The 16950-nt window shown below is 43.7% G+C and overlaps 4 protein-coding genes across 4 annotated transcripts; 2 read left to right on the top strand and 2 right to left on the bottom strand.

Annotated features, from left to right (window-relative positions):
• The first annotated feature begins 12 nt into the window (after nucleotides 1–12).
• LOC117230288 (thymidylate kinase) lies at nucleotides 13–1740 on the top strand. The gene is made up of 3 exons (XM_033487572.1): nucleotides 13–279; nucleotides 433–592; nucleotides 667–1740. The coding sequence occupies exons 1-3, from the start codon at nucleotides 150–152 to the stop codon at nucleotides 1022–1024; spliced, it is 648 nt and encodes a 215-aa protein (XP_033343463.1). The 5' UTR covers nucleotides 13–149; the 3' UTR covers nucleotides 1025–1740.
• Nucleotides 1741–2305: 565 nt separating this feature from the next.
• Nucleotides 2306–4910, bottom strand: LOC117230302. The gene is made up of 3 exons (XM_033487597.1): nucleotides 4512–4910; nucleotides 3762–4365; nucleotides 2306–3676 (listed from the first exon to the last, which is right to left on the bottom strand). The coding sequence occupies exons 1-3, from the start codon at nucleotides 4633–4635 to the stop codon at nucleotides 2314–2316; spliced, it is 2091 nt and encodes a 696-aa protein (XP_033343488.1). The 5' UTR covers nucleotides 4636–4910; the 3' UTR covers nucleotides 2306–2313.
• A 2373-nt stretch (nucleotides 4911–7283) lies between these two features.
• On the top strand, nucleotides 7284–9500 carry LOC117243355. Its single transcript, XM_033510764.1, has 6 exons — nucleotides 7284–7667; nucleotides 7758–8159; nucleotides 8265–8522; nucleotides 8595–8658; nucleotides 8739–8833; nucleotides 9331–9500. Exons 1-6 carry the CDS (start codon nucleotides 7284–7286, stop codon nucleotides 9385–9387), a joined length of 1260 nt encoding a protein of 419 aa, XP_033366655.1. The 3' UTR covers nucleotides 9388–9500.
• Nucleotides 9501–13093: 3593 nt separating this feature from the next.
• Nucleotides 13094–16266, bottom strand: LOC117243593. The gene is made up of 2 exons (XM_033511241.1): nucleotides 14902–16266; nucleotides 13094–14812 (listed from the first exon to the last, which is right to left on the bottom strand). The coding sequence occupies exons 1-2, from the start codon at nucleotides 16125–16127 to the stop codon at nucleotides 14194–14196; spliced, it is 1845 nt and encodes a 614-aa protein (XP_033367132.1). The 5' UTR covers nucleotides 16128–16266; the 3' UTR covers nucleotides 13094–14193.
• Nucleotides 16267–16950: the final 684 nt, after the last annotated feature.

Here is a 16950-nt window from a genome sequence, read left to right as displayed (position 1 = left end):
CATCTTAAATCGATTCCGCTTCGATAATTGACACGCGTACACTGTGAACTACCGTATACTGCGCGTTACTGTTATTTACGATCCAAAATTTTGATAAATTTGTGATTGTACGCATATTAATTAAATAGGAGATTTTACCGAAAGAGATAATGTCAACGGTACGTGGTGCTTTGGTAGTATTAGAAGGATGTGACAGGGCGGGAAAATCCACCCAGGCGAAGTTGCTGGTTAATGCGTTGAAACAACGTGACATTCCGGTCGAACAACGAGCGTTTCCTGGTAATCAGATTTTTTAACAATTTCATACAAGTTTAAGCACATACTTATATCAGAATAATTACCGATAGATTGATTTTCTCTCTCTATTTATTGTACATAACCTTGTCAAATGATAACTAAAATAATCAATATTTGATTACATGTTGCTTTCAGATAGAACAACTGCCACTGGAGAAATAATAAATAATTATTTGAACAAGAAACTAAATTTTTCATTGGAAACAGCGCATATGTTGTTTTCTGCAAATCGATGGGAATGCAAAGATGAAATTTTGAAATCTTTATCTAGCGGTACTACTATTGTCATAGATAGGTAAGTATCAAACTTTGTATCGATCTCGAAAGGGCAATTTTTAAGTATAACATAAATTATAAATATCATTGCAGATATGCTGGTTCGGGTGCTGCTTATACTGCAGCCACAACTGATAGAAGTTTAGATTGGTGCAAAGCACCTGACAAAGGACTACCTTCTCCGGATGTAGTTATATTCCTCAATGTTTCCAATGAAACTCAGTGTTCACGTAGCAATTGGGGAGATGAGCGGTATGAAAATAATGAAATTCAGTCACGCGTTGCTTCCAACTATAGGAAAATAATGGATCAAACATGGTATATAATTAATGCGGATGACGACAAATCAAAGATACATTCTCAAATATTACAGAAAATATTAGATGTTATAGATCAAGTTAAAGATTTACCTGTTGGCAAATTATACGAATCTATAGGATCTGAGAATTGATATTAATAACTTGAATATAGTTACGAATGTAGCATAAATTGTATCAATGTGCCTCTCAAGCATAATAACTAGATACAAAATATGCTTGTTCTTGTATCTCAGTTTTTTCATTTCTCGTTCTAATTTTTTTAATGATAAAAGCTAGTAGCGTTACAGTAGAAACCTAGCTCCTCTAAGAGGATGACGAAGAAAATGCGAATGCGTTGTAAATGTTAATATTCGGAGGTGATATATGGTGTATCCATTGAATGAGAAAATGAACTTGGCACGATCGTGCTTTCACATACGAAAACTTTTTGTCCACCGATTTATATTATTTGAAATTGTATATTTTTGTAGAGTAGGTAATCAAACTTATATATACAAATAAATGTATACAATGAAATTGTATACATTTGTATGAAATTGTATACAAAATGTGATATGTAATATGACAGTTATTTCACGAAAAACGACGATTCGCGGCCTTAGATGTAGTATTTTTTTTGTCTCGAAACAGTTAAAGAGATCTATTAAGCGTTTAAATGACAGGCTGGCTGAAAGAGATAAATTATCATTTTGATATGGATAAGAAGCGCATGCCATTTTTTCATACGTGTATTAATCGTTCTTATAAATAACAGTTTTTAATTATTAATAACAAACAACATCGGTGAATATCGTATAAACTTCCATTTTGTAGTATATGTTAATTAAAGCATACTGATTCGAATCGATCGAAGGTAGTAGCAGAAATTATAATAGAAGCGCAGACGACAAGTATACATTATATTCTATCAGTAACAGACATGCGATTAGTGCGAGTTGCCACAGTGATACGGCAATGTATCATAAATCTCCGAACATCATCTGCATATGTCGAATACTTGTATCAACTTCGATATCTATTACTGCGGATTTCTACGCAAATTCATATTTTTGGAAATATAGTTAAGAAAGTAGAATCTCGGTAGAAAATTGTCTTCCTATGGAGTATTATAGAAAGCACTGTAACTCTGCATATTTTATATATTTTTTCATATTACGCGCATTTATACTTTAACAGAGTATATCATTGTTGTGACTTATCGTTTCAGATATCGAAAGCAATAGCGATATTCAGAATGATTCGATTATAAATATTTATATAACCCGATTTAAACTAAAAAACAATATTTCAAAAGAATATTCTTAAAAAGCTTAAAAATATTCTGCGTTACGTATAATGAAATAAAATTCTTTAAAAAAATCGTTCTTCGTCTTAGAATAATTTATAAAATTTCTCTGCTTTGAAAATTTTTAGAGAAATTTTAATCCCTCGGAGAAACAAACGGATTTATGTTAAAAATACCTGATTCCACGATATTTTTATTACGCCGAGCACCGAAAGAATAATCCGTATCCGGAGAACCAAAAACGAAAGAGGTTTCGAACCGTTTAGACCAGTTATGATTCGTTTTCAATTTCTTTTCCCTTGGTTCGCTCGTTTCAGAATCATCCTCGGAATTGTTGGAAACAGAGTTTCGTCGGTTCTGCTTCGTAAAATTCAAGATTTTCTGATGAACGGAAGGCAAGCTGCTCTCGTTGTTCGTGACTACGTTCGAACTTTGACTCCTGCTACGATTTTCCATGCGTAGTCGAGGCGTATCTTGGCCAATCACTTCGGAAGTAACGTTGCGATTGTTCGTAGAGGTAGACGGTTGATTAAATTTGTCCAAAATGCTAGATCGTACTGTTCCTTGATTCGTGCATTTAGACTTTGCGTCACCTTGTTCGTTGTTCAAGCGTTTAAACCGCGTCAGGTTGTTTCTTACCACGTTATGTTCAGAGTTCCTTATTGTTTCACGATCAGTCGCATTGATATTATCGATTAGGTCGTTGGCGGAGTTAGATTGGGCGGTTGAAATGGACGATAAAGTCAAAGCTTCGTCTACGACCGGTTCGAGAGACTCTCGTATCTCGTTCGCTTCTGTTTGAAACGTTCCATCCTTGGACGAAGTCGAACGGATAACGTTCGGGTATTTCGATACAAAGGTATTTTTAATATTCCTCTGCTCGGACGCACATCGATTGCCATTCCGTTCCTTCGTAGAAAATCGTGTCTCGCTGTAAATTCTCTTTTGCGACTTTCTACGTCCGCCGCTCGCTTCCGCTAGATTTTCCTTTTTCGTGTTATACGTTATCGTTGCTGTGCTCGCGTTACCGTTGACGTGACTCGTTACCATGGAACAGTCGTATTTTCTACATGCACGGTTCTTTACGTTTAGAGGCGTCGCTCGAAGGTTCCGATCGGATTCGTTCGGTAGCTTTGGAACAGTCGCTTCCGAGATACCTTGCGGCGTGTTTTTCAACACAGAATCGTTGTCGCTCCGTTTAACGTTTTTGCGGTTGGAAAGCTCGTAACAACGACATCGATGGTTCTTTTCGTACGTCGCCGGTTCGCTCGACAGACCGTCGTCGAACGTCACGAATTTTTTGAACGAGATACCGACTTTCAAGCTGTTCCAGCAATCGCAATCGATCCGAAGAAAACAGTCGTCGGTCCTAAAGTGGGTCCTTTGAAAGCTGTATACTATCAGTTCCCGCGGTATCGACTCCCATGCTTCGATCAGCGACGCCAGGATGTCGTCAAGATTCCATTGCATGGTATGTCGCTTTAATCGCTCTGCGTACCTTTAACAACAAACGTTTCACCGTTGTCCGACAGGGAAAAAAGTTAAGCAACGTTCCCATCAAATTTTACTGTCACGAGACTCACCTTCGCCTAAATACCATCTTAACGTAATGGAAAACGTCCCTCCGCAACGGTCGTAAAAATGCCGGGAAATCTTCGGGAAAGTAAACGAGCTGTACGTTGCTCGCTACGAAATCCTTCAGCGCGCGAGCTCTGCCGCGTCGTAGAAACAGCAAGATCTTTCGATTAGACTCGGTCATACGATCGTTCACGTTCGACAGCCAACTTCTGAACAACTCGTCCCCGATGCAAGAATCCTCGCTGTGATTGTAAACGTGCTCTTTCGCCGTTATCTTGGACGCGTACGGTCCGCAGACGAGGAGCGGCAGTTTCGTCGTTCCCGAAGAATTACAGCTCGTTAAAACCGTCACTCGGTTCCTCGATGAATCGATCGCCCTTGGATCTTCGACCCCGTTGCACGGGATTCCCGAAGGGAGAACGTCCGAGTACATGGTCAGCTCGTCCGCGTGAAACAGATCCTTGTGCCTGTACTTGACTATCGTCGATCTCATCAGGTCGATCCAGTCGCGGTAATCGGCGAACATCGGTGCAGGCTGACTCGTCAAATCGCTAGAGAAGCCGTACTCTTTCAAAAATGTAGTCAACCATCTGTCCGAGCACTTGAATCCTACACACGGTAACACCGAGAGAAGCAAAGTTTAATCGGCGGTCGACGTTAGCTGCATTTCCAACCGAAGCTACTACTCTATCGACTTCCTATGCGCTAAAAGAGAAAAAAAAAAGATAAAAAATATTATCAACGGGATTAAGTACCGTTCGAGCCACTTATCCTTGCCAGTTGCAGAGCCCTGTCTCGCAGTAGACGTCTGTCCAACGGACTATTCATCGCGTACTTCTTACAAGCCCATTCGAACAGTCGCTCCTTTACCGCCTTCATAGTGGTCTTGTCGTTTATCTTGTTCGTGCTGTGTTGGAAAAGTATAAAGTATCGGTAAGAATCGGTGATTTAATGCGCTCGAAGGGTAAAAAAGTTATTTCTCGAAGAGCATAGCTGCAGGATTCACTGATGATTTTCGATCGCCGATCGAACGTTGTTTCTCGTTCCTCGATTAGACGGTTACTCGGCATCAATTTCAGAGGGATGCGTCGATTGGAATTTCAAAGCGCCCGAGCATGCTTCTTAATTGCTGTCCTTCGCGTCTCGATCGCAATTTTTCGAAGGGAACCTCGTCACGTTGCAAAAACCGATAAGTTTGGTGGGGGAATTCGATACTCGGTAACGAATACCAAAGCGCGGCAACAAGTTGCTGACGGCGTTGATGAAAAAAAAGACCAGCCCACTCTGGAAAGCAATTTTGCAGAGAAGCGGGGCAAAAGCAGCTTTTATTTCCATGGATATGCGCGGTGAGAACCGTGCGTTAACCGTTCCACGAATATCGCTCATCTTGCACGCCGAGTTGGATTGCATTCCTCTAGGGCGTCGTTCTGACGAGACACTTTCCATCGTAAATTTTCATCTAATACGCTGCTTTATATTACCCTCTCCCTCTCTCTCTCTCTCTCTCTCTCTTCCTCTCTTCCTTCCTATTCCATTTTCCACCCCTGTGAAAAGTCAAACGCGGCTCTCATTATTCCGACGTGGAAGCAACGCTATCTGTTCTGCGATCGATTAAAACAAATCAGTTGCGTTTAATTGGTTGGTCTTGTCATTTATTCGAACGACTCGATCGCACGTTCGGAACGATTTTAAAAGGAATAATTTATCTCACGAACGATCTCAATTCGTTCGTAAGAGGAAACAGGATCGCGGAAATAAACAGCAAGATACGATCCATCCGGAGCTGGAGCATCGATCGCGAGCAAATCTAATTAATGGGCGCTCGCAATCCCACGACCATTAGCGGCATTTCGATGGGACAGGCTCGCGTGCCAACGTTGTTCGAATCGGTGGATCTCGACGGGCCGAAAATCGATGATGGATTTGTCGAAGAGCGTGATAAATTCTATCGGTCGTTGTATTTTTAATGGCCGACGACAAAGGACGACGAAAAGGTAAATAGAGTCGTCAACGTTCTTGCATCGAACGATTATTTCTAACCAGATCGGCGGATAACGAATGACACGGAATGGCAGTGAAATAAACAGCTAGTTGTTTACGATGCGTTTATACAGCAGAGATATTGACACAACGGTTGTCATTTAGTCTGCAGCTTGGATTCGATGCGATTAGGTTGACAGCAGAGTGGCGTTATCGTCATCCTCGCAGTTTCTAACATTCGTTATTTCACCTTTCGAGGAATCGATAAAACGCTCGTGATTTGTAGCACTTTGGCGAAAAAAAGGGATAACAAACGCGACAGGGTTGCTCGATAGGAAGATAAATCCACTGGAGCGGTTTGTTATTCCGCTTCGACCGTTCAATGATTCATAATTTAACGACGACTGGAAGAACGACGGACGTTCTAATGGCCGTAAGTGTACGTCCACTCGCGTTTGTTTGAATTAACGACTTTAATTCCGTTTTATCACGGCCGATTGAAGAGCCCGGTTTCGTTGTTATTTACGCGGTTGCCGGGAAACGTTCGACCGCCTGCCGCGTCACCAGGGATGATGGTGCGGCGCGATTTCTTTTTAAGTTTCGCCGCATCCTCCTCGAGGAACAGTTAGTCAGTTTTCGTGGCGACGCGACAGCCAACTCGGACTGTTTCTCGCTCTCCGTTTTCCACCGCGCGACCGATCCTTCTGCTCGTCCAGAGCGTCCACATCGCAAATTTCGCGATTCGCTCTCGCGTTCGTTTTTCGCGCAACCCAAAGCATTCTCGATTTAAACGGACGTCGTTGTCTCTGCGAACGGAGAACGAGTAGAGCCCGATTCGAATTTCCATCGTTCGAAATTTCCACGCGCTCGAGAGTCTTCTTCGGGCTATTCGTCGAAGAAGGTATTCGTCGCGACGGAAGGTGACGGAGGTGTTTTCTTAGTTAATTTGTTCGTTGTTTCCTTCGTAAACCGTTGAACCGTCGCTGGAGGAACTTTGATTTAACGACCGACGCAGTTCGATATTAACTCTCTTTTGCGAACGATCGCCGATACGCAGCGCGGCGAATAAACGGAAAAAGCACCCCGCGTATCGAACGCGGCTAACAAACAAATTATCGCCGACCGGACGATAAATCAGAGGGGAAAACGCTTTTGTATACGCGATACGAGTTCACTGGATTGTTCGTACTCGCGCCTATCGAAATAACGTGCCTCCTCTTGTTTTCTGCTTTACTATTTTCCGCTTTTGCTAATATTTCAAATCGACGATAGGCGCTTCGTACGGTGGAAAGAGCGACTAATTGCCGGCTAGACCAAACTCGATTCGTTCGGAGATCGTAATCGACGACCTTTCGCGTATCTCTCGCGATATTTCGTTCGTCGTTCTCGCATCGTAAAATTGCAGGCCGCAGTAAAGTTTGTAAAATATGCGGCTAGACTTCGACGCGAGTATTTTTTCACAGAATTTCCTTCGACGGAACGCGCGTGGCGACAGCCCGCAGCTGGAAATTTCCCAGAGAAACAGCAACAACTCGATAACGAGGAAAATGAATTTTTCAAAGTTGATGGAAAAAGAATTGCCGCGTTACCCGAGGAAAGAGGTTCTTCCATTGTCGAAAACCCGGGTAAAGCCGTTCGACGTTGAAAGTACTCTGGCGGAAGTGACCGAAGCGAGAAAATGTCACGCGAGAAAGTATCACGGCCCGGACTCGCTATTGTACTCGGCGATTTACCCCATAGTTTCCATAATGAAAGCGTTGGGTTTGGCGCCGTACGATTTCACGGGCGACCAGCTAGTCCCGTCCAACTTCTATCTCCTATTTTCCTTCGTCTGCATGGGTACTTATTCTTACTGTATACGCAACGTGTGCATAAGATTCCTCGCCGTGAAGAGAGAGAAAATGATCCTTAACGTGGTCGAAACTGCCAAGGTAATTGCAACCATTTTTTCCAATCGCGCGATCGATTTCCACGCAAGTAGCTACGTTCGTTAGACGATTAACGATGCACGGTGATGGCAGGTACTGGTGAACTATCTGATCGCTATGTACGATCTCATATCGGTGATATTCGCGAGGAAAGCGTTCTGCCGCATTTGGAACGCGCTGCAGGATTTCGACGAGAGGCTCAGCCAACTGGGTTACCCGCGCAAGGAGGTAAAAACTCGGATAGCGGCGTGGGTTCTTTTGATCGTTCAGATCGTCGTTTGGACGGTGATTAATCAGAGCGGAATGTTCGCCTTCAACGAGTCTTGGCTGTTTAATATGAGTTACATGTGTCTGTACGTCACCAACGCGTCATCCGTCTACAAATTCTTCGGAATGGCGAGCTTTCTCGGTCAACGCTTTCATCAGCTGAACCAGATCGCTAGGGATAATCTACCCTCGAGAGTCGGATACAAAAGCACCAGCGTCAGCAGAAAGGTGCGGCGTACATATCATAGCTAATTAAAATCGAGCTGCGTTTGTTCGTACGATAGCGCGCAATAGCGAAGCGTAACACCGCGTCTAACGTTTACTCGAAAAAAGACCATCCAGGAATTGCACGACGAGTTGATGGTATCCGGCGAGTCCCTGGGCTCCCTTTACTCGTGGTCGCTATTCTTCTGGCTAGGAAATTTGAGCGTACACATCATCAGCAATCTCTACTTGATCATCGATTGGATCATCGTGACGAACGCCTACAGCTTATCTTGGCCCGTGATATTCAACACGAGTTCCTGGCTTTCCGGATATATGGGGCAGCTTTTGGCCCTTCACCTCGTCTGCGATTACACGATAACCGAGGTAACGTATTCATTTTCTAAATTAGTCGTAACTTTCGAGCGGAGATTTTAACGAAAGGACCGCAAATTGCAGGCGAATTTCATGGCTGTGACCCTGGTCGAATGGGACGCGAGAGTAGTCGAGAGATATCCACACAATGCGAGTATTTTAATATAAACGCGTACTTTTATCAAAGCCACCGTACGCGATCGTTCGATCGTTCGTATCTTTTTTTACAGGATACCGTTCGTACTACGCTGCACTTTCTCAATAGACGGCTTCATTTCTCGGCCGGCGGTCTCTTCGACGTCAAGTTGTCGTTGCTCTGTTCGGTAAATATATTTTCTATCTTTTCCGCGGAAAAGTAGACTTTAATTACCAACGTACTCCTCTCTTCTTCCTTACGCATCAACCAACCCAAAGAACAACCCGTCTTTATCTCGTCGGTCGTCCGAATCTCGTTACGTTACCTTCTATCCCACCAAAGCGAGAGATTAATTGGATTTCGCTTAATAACCACGATCTCCAAATGTACCGTCGTACCTAGATCGTACCATCGTAAATTGCATCGCGAAAAAGCATCCGAGAGGTTAGCGTAACTCGCTCCTCGATTTCCCGGTTCCGTGGCAAAGCCGAAACGAGTTCGTAATAACAGTTGCACGCCAAGTTTGTCCAATTTGCAGCAGACGCTTCGAGCAAAATCGTTCATCGGGATCCCTCGTTTACGGTTCGACTCTCGATCGCTATTTTAATACAAACCGGACACTCGACCAACGATCAACGACCCGTTTGAAGCTGCTGTTCGAAAAAATGTCGCTATTGTTTGCAGATCGTCGGAGTGATGTCGACGTATCTGATAATCCTTTTGGAGTTTCCCTCGACTTAGTCTTGAGCAACAACACGGAAGAAAGAAGCAAGCGACGTTCCAAAAAATTCGATAAGATCGTTCGTCTTTCCATCACGGACCAACCACCGGCATTCTTCGTCAGTTTCCTGGCGCATTCGCGTCCGCTCGGTCGTATATTCGTGAAAACTATTTTTTCGCCGGTAAGTAGTACGTCCAGGCTTTTCACGTACCACCAGATCTATAAGTATACCCGTGCATTTGCATCGGAATTGTATCCGGATTTGCGCAAAGGGAATCGAATTTCATATTTTTCCCGAATTTACGTTCTCGTTCGATAGAAATTCTCCGATTGTAGCGACCAGGTGCAACCTTTCCCTCTCTGTTCCGTTTTTGAGGATAAATAAAGGTTATCGCGGCGAGGCGTAACATCCTCGGCGTTCCACGTTAGAACGATCGTACGACGGTTCGATGCAGATGCCAGTTTAAAGGAGAGCGGCTGACTCGTAACGAATTCAGGAGCAAATTTTACGACGTTGTTCGAAGAAGATGCATTTCGACGAGATATAAGATACAGAAGGCGAGAAGTCATCGGGCCCTGTGCGACGAAGCCGATATTTTCGACGAAGCGAGATCCGTCTCCGAGTGTCTGGCTACGCCCATTGCTCGCGTTAACCCTGTTGCGATCCTCGAACCTTCCCTGTTTCGATCCAGAGGCGAATCTTTGATATATTCGAGACGAAACCTGCAGCTCGCGTGCAACGGGCTCGAGAGATTACAAAGGAGTGGCAATCAGATATCGGATTTCTCTCGACAGAAAAGTGCGACAAAAAGATAAATAGAATTTTTCTGACGACAGACTCGGATGAAAATGGATCGAGCTTTTTCCCACAACTAGCGGCAAAGGAAAAATAAAACGATCATTGACATCGGACATCGGTGAGCGTAGGCACGTTGCGGCAATTTTCCAGGCCATCACCCTGGAAAATTGCTTCTTCCCTCGTTCTGTCCACTTCCTTTTTTTCCCTGGTGTACCGCGTGCCAATTTCACCTCGCACCGGTGTAACTTTATCAGTCGATTAAATTATTAAGATCTCGACGCACACCCTTTCTCACCTTTCCGCTACTCCCTCGGACCTCGCGATCAGCGACGCTCCTTCCGTTCCGTACTCCGATGCTCGCGAAACCGCTACCGATTCCTTTTCGTAGTTCGATCGAGCGGCAAACGCAAATTCAAAGAGACACGACCTCCGATCCTTTCCTCTTCGTCCGCATCGCGATTATCTTTCTACTCGTTACGTTCGCTTCTCGATGCATTTCCCTCGGAACTGTACGAGTCACGACAAGAAACGTACGATCGTAGTGGAACGACGACGATTAGGAGAGAGCATCGACAAAGCGAATAGCAAAGGTGGCAGCGATATAATGGCAAGGGAGTTTAACAATTCTCTATAGACCGAAACGCGGTTGTAGCGAGTTCAATCTTGGATTTAAGTTGTACGTAGCTGCGTCGTCGTTGGGACGGGTCTGCCTCGGCCGAGACAAAGGATAAGCTTCCAAAGGAGCGAGACAATTTCGTAGGTGTGCGTTTGCTAGCTGGAAAGCGTTTCATAAATCTTAATCTTTCGAGGATTTGGGAGCCGGGGCTGTTGCCTCGGTCTGGCTATTTTCTTGCCTGGCGACCAGACGAACGAAACGAAACGTTATCCGAAAAGCCGAGCTAACTAACTCGTTACGTTCGAGTAACGTTCCATACCGACTGTAAATCGATAGAAATTAATACGATCAGCCCGAGAAGCGGTGGCAAACGGTTCGATAAATTACAAAGTGATACAGTGATGGCGGGCGGCTGCTTTAATCAACTGCCGTGAATCGATACGGCCGAACGCTCGTCAAATTATGCAAGCTTTTCGCTGATACGAACAAGAGATTCGATAAGAGTAAATCGTCGATCAGTATCCGATCGTGTATCTTCGTTTGCCTCGAAACCATTCACGCAAACGCCCTCTGAAACGTCGTTGCCTAATTAATTGGTACCAATTTGTGGTAATCCGGTGCAACGTAAACAGGTCCGATTCGTCTAATTTTATTGGCTATCGAAAGCGGATGCAATTTATACCAATATCCACGTCCTGCTTAAACGGCCACAGACGCTAATTACAATCCGCTGATTAATAGCTTTGTTCAAATACAGCTCTTAATTCGTTCGATCATTTTATTTTCCCTCTCCCTTCTCCGTTTCTTAAGAACCAAGGAACAAGCGAATCGAAATAATGCGAATATTTGGACATTTTGGAAATTTTGTCGGGAAGAACGGCGAACAAGAGGGACGTTTTCAAGTGTTCTATCGCGAATGTTTCTCATTCGAGGTAATTAGTTACCAGCGCGACTGTTTTCGTGGGAATTTCATTTCGGAACCGAAGAATGCTCGGCCGCACGGTACGACCGATTTACGACTGTATTACGTACACCGTGTGTTACTTTAATATCAGGATATATACGCTCGCGACGCAAACTCGTATCGCAAATTTACGTCCAAACGTGTACGCGTCTCCATCGTTATCGAAGAACGTTGTAACTGGCCCACTAATCGTGACAAAGTTATAACGTTATCGCTGATCGAATTCTTCGTGCCCTTGAAAAAATGTATTCTCGTTTATTCTTTCGTTTCGATCGAAGTTCGAAAAATGGCGCACGTCGTACGTACCATACTCGTCGAAACATTTCGAAATCTGTGCGCGATGATGCTGTTGGTAAAAATTTGCCGGCCTTGACACACGTACACCGATCACCAACGATTTCCAGGTACGTTGGCCGACGTAGTTGCAGCGGTGACGGTAATGGCTGACCGTCGTCGCTACCCTCGTTTAGCGTCGTTCGGTATCTGCGTCGCAACTGTGTCCGGCGCATACGAGCATTCTACGTCACTGTATCATTTTATCTACCGCGAGCAAGATTTTACCGTTACGGCCCCACGAGATCCGAGACGTTTTCATAACATCATGGCGATCTTTCTCGATAGCCGTTTCACCGCTGTGAAACGACAAGCACGAGGACGAACATCGATCGCACTACGTAACCGGGCTTATCGACGATGTTACTTGATCGTTCTCCGCCTCGTTGAACCGGTGACGTGAACGAGAATCTCGCGAACGACGCCGATATCACCGACAAGACGATACGACTGAAAAGGTTGCCGATTTCGGAGTCGATTTAAAACTTAGTTCTGTCGTTATCCTATCGACGTACGTGCGCGTGCATACAAAAGATGTATACCCTTTGAATCAACTCGATTACAGCGCGCGTATGTATAGCATTTTTTGGCACAGCCGAGTCATCGATCGCGTCGATTTTCGAACAAATCTTAATTTTATAAACGATAACGATTCGATCCGAAAAGATTCGCGTGAACGGCGGTCAAATCGGCTTTATCGCTGTCCTTCGCTCTGATTATGACAGACCTAAGCGATTCGATCGAAACAAGGAGAGGAATTACGCGAGTGAAATTACGGCCCTCCTTTCTTGTTTTTCACGAGATCCGATTAGTCCGTGACCAGATTGATTATTCGAGGAGCTGCGCTTCTTCAGATCCTAACGCGTTAGGTGGAAATCTTGCTTTCCATTAAAGTAAACTGCCTTATGGAAGCGGGCGTATATTTTTATTAAATAATTTTTATTAAAAGGACAAGATATTAAAAGACCTAAAAGACCTAAAAGTCTAACTACGTATAAACGTAAATCGTACGATAAATAAAAGTGTGGAATTCGTAGAAACAATTACATCTACGTAAGCTTAATTATCTCTCACTTATAATACAATTCGACGCGTGCCACAATTACGTGATATTGGTAAATCTCGAGATCATAAAGTATATGTAACGCCAAGTTCCAGCACACTGTAAGATATTTCTTTACAGAAATACCACGACGGTAAAATTTGCTTTTTCTTTGTTGCTCTTCGTGCATTTTTTTTTTTTTTTGCATCCTCGTTTCGCGTTTCCAGGTGACAACGAAAGGAAACGAAAGAGAACGAATTTTAAGAAATAGCTTTGAAATCGAAAATCTATTCTATCGCGCGCACGACAAAAGTCTTTGCGAGAAAGTTTCCGTTAGAAACGGTAAGTAAGACTTAACGTTTTGTATAATTTCTGTCAGTTAGTTTCTGTTTCTTCTACCACGTTCCACAGCTTTCAACTAAAAACTGTGATCGAATGTTTCGCGTTTCGCACCTTACGAAAAGGACAGATTTTTAAACCGTTAAAATACGTGCGAATATAAAAATAGATGGTTCTCGCGATTTAATTAAAGCACAAAGTTCGCTCGTTTAAAAGAAACAGTCACAGTTGGCGTGTTCGAAAGATCTCGTAAAATATTTGTTCCCAAATACACGGGACTATCACACGACAGAATTACATATGTGCATGGTTTATAACGTACGATCGTTAAAAAGAACTTGCGTACAATCCTAAAACGACGTTTACGTAAATCTACAAGCATTTAAAAAGCGCTCATCCGACCCGAGCTTCTAAAACGTTCGCTGCAATATACTTACAACATGGAAAAGTGCTAAAACGATCATGAAATACTCAATAATCACAATTACCTGTACTACAAATTCGTACAAAAATTTGTATCGTCGATTTCGTTACACGTCGTTCCCGATCATATATCGAGCGACAATCAGATCTGAAAATAAGTCGTGTCAAAGCTGCCCGACTAATAAACTAATAAACTAATTTCATGATACCTATACCGATTATATAATAATATAATAATATACCAATTTCATGCTAAAATAAACGAATCTCAACAGAGGGACCGCTTGCTTACAATTACCTTCGAATTAAATTAAATGCCGGAGATCAGGTTGTTCGACGATGACAATTGTACCTGGGTGTTCATGTAGATTCTAGTATCGATAGGCCTTGTGACGGCATGGTGAGATTCCAAGTCGTCGTAAATGCTGGATCTAGGTCTCTCGATACTTCGTAACTTGGGAATGTCGTAAATCGGCTCCTCTTTCATGTTTAGCTTCGACTTCGACTTCCACATCCATAGTATTTTGTTCTCGGACTTGGATAAGAATCTTCTGGGGACGTCGTAGTGGCTGGTCACGGACGATGAGCTGCCATAGACATTCGACGAGGGATGGTCGCTGCAGCTTCTTCGACACTCCACCTCGTACAGGTCGTTCTTAATGGTCACCGATGACGAGGCATCATCGTTGCGATACACCTGACAGCTGTTAAATTTCGCCAAGTTGTCTATCTTAATCGAGGTAACGAACAGATTTTTCGAGATCTTCGATACGCGTGGATGGTTCGGTAGCTTGGGTACAAGTTGTTCGCCAACTAAAGGCGATAGAAGCGGAGTCGTCTGAGAAGGAGAAGGATAGGACGGGCCAAGATCCAGATTCACGTCCTCGCGTGGCACCTCCGTTAAAAGCAGCTGTTTTCCCTTTTGGCTTCTGTGATATCGAACGAACGTGTTACTTCGTTGCTTAACGAGTAGTAATGCTTATTTATAAAATTATAAGAACATGAAGCAAGTACCTACTCCGCGGAAAGATACGTATCGCTATAAACTTCGCTCAGTTCTTCGTTCGATGTGCTCTTCGGTTTGAAAGTTTTCAGGTCGCTTCTTCCGCTAAATTCGAAATAAATGTTTTCTTGGTGACGTAGCACGTCCGCGACGGAAACCAGAGAAGTTAGAGACATAGAGGAACAAGATCTCTCTTCGTCAGAATCTTCGAGTTCTCGCGGTTCCTCGGTCAGGTTTCTTTCCGACGAGAACCTTTTGATGAGCCTGTTTCTGTTGAACGAACAGAGCAGCTTCTTCAGCGATCTCTTCCGCGGCAGCCTCTTTCCGATGACAGGTACCCAATCGATGAACGTGTTCTCGATGTTGATCGGTTTCTTCAGAAATGCCCCGACTACCCTTGGAGATGTATCGACATGTGAAGTTTCTGACAACGTCGAATTATGCTCGCTTTGCAGGGACTCGTCGATCAAGGTACTCGTTGTTGGAAGAGAGTCGTTGGGTGTAGAAACAGTTATTTCCGGCAAAGTTACGTAGATATCGGCTCTATTCGTCGTCTTCGTCTTGTCGGGAGAGGACGTTTTCGCCGAGTCGGAAAGCTCGATCTTTCGCATCAGCTCTGCTCTTGTGAAGCAATTAGGGGGGCTCGAGGAATCGGAACTGGAATGCAAGAAAGTCGAGCAGATCTCCAGGCCAGAAGATTTGCGACCGAATGCAGACAAGATCATCTCTGATTCGCTTAAGCGCTTCGAATCTTCTAACATTCTTAGTCTTCTCTGAAGTCTGTTATTGTCCCGCGACGTACGAGAAATTCTCTGCTCGGATGACAAGGCACCTCCGTCACATTCGTCAACGTCCCCGCTATTTGGATTCGAACGCGAGGAACCGCTTTTGAAAGGATTGCGGAGTATCCTCGATTTTCTTTTCCACGATTCCAGCATAGGTGCAGCTTTCGACTTATTTGCTTCCAGACTTTCTGAAATCTCCTGCGCGGTCTTCGAATCGTTATAAATATTGTATTTCACTTCGAAAGCTTCGACGATCTTCTTGACGAAGTTCCTCTGCTTGTATTCGTCGGTTGCTTTCTCCTTTTTCGAAGGCGAGAGATAACCCTTCTCGAAATTGCGAATAATGCTCTCCAAATTCGGTATTTCTCGAGGTCCAAGCGTCGATTGAAAAATTGTCCGTGAAGTATCAATCTCGTGACTGTTACACGCTTCGCTTTTACGTGCAACTCTTATCATATCTCTAGTGGTTGCAGTATCGACTGGAACTTTATGCTTCTTCGCCGAATAATCCTCAAGCAAGTTAATCCAATCTCCCTTGACAAGCTCTAACCTGCCTATCTCGTTCTTTCGTTGTCTCCTCTCGTCCTCTTGCCACGCCTCGAACTATAACAGAATAAAAAAAAGAAAAGGTAAATTTGCAAATGCGCTGATACAATTTCTTGCTCGTTATCAAGTATTCCGTTATTGGCAAAGTTTTTACAGATAAGAGGAAGGATGCGTCGAACAACCAACCTCCCCGTTGCTTCTCACCACCGTGTTCTTGAAGTTATTCTTCCTCGTACCTCGTACTTGTTTCAGCAGTCCTGCGTATTTTAAGTTTCACCGAGTCTAAGGTCTACGCCGTTGCATGGACAATTACCACGATTCAACCGAATTAAATTCGCGTTAAGAATTCTGATTAGCTTCCAGACCGGTGACGCGGTTCACGCAATTGCACATTAAAATCACACTTTCCGCGTAAACTCGATGTCGAGAGCTTGAAATTTGGCTATTAAGTGAAGGCCCAGCGAGTAACACAGTATATTTATAGCTTCGTGAACATGGGGGGTAGGTAAAAATCGGTACTGTTTACCTGGCGGTACTTATCCTGGCGGTACTTATCCTGGTAGAAGGGAGGGATGAAGTTGGATTTATAATTAGGGTCAAATCGAGGATCGGTATATTTCGAAACTTTCTACCAACGATTAATTTCTATATAATTCATAATATTTATATTTGGATAATTTAATTAGATTTCGCCGCTTAATTCTTTTATCCTAAAACGATTCAAAATATACCC

Source organism: Bombus vosnesenskii, unplaced genomic scaffold, assembly GCF_011952255.1.
Source record: "Bombus vosnesenskii isolate JDL3184/JDL3185 unplaced genomic scaffold, Bvos_JDL3184-5_v1.1 scf7180000013262, whole genome shotgun sequence".
Lineage (NCBI taxonomy): Eukaryota > Metazoa > Arthropoda > Insecta > Hymenoptera > Apidae > Bombus > Bombus vosnesenskii.
The sequence above is the reverse complement of the archived record's forward strand: the minus strand, read 5'-3'. Positions and strand labels throughout refer to the sequence as shown.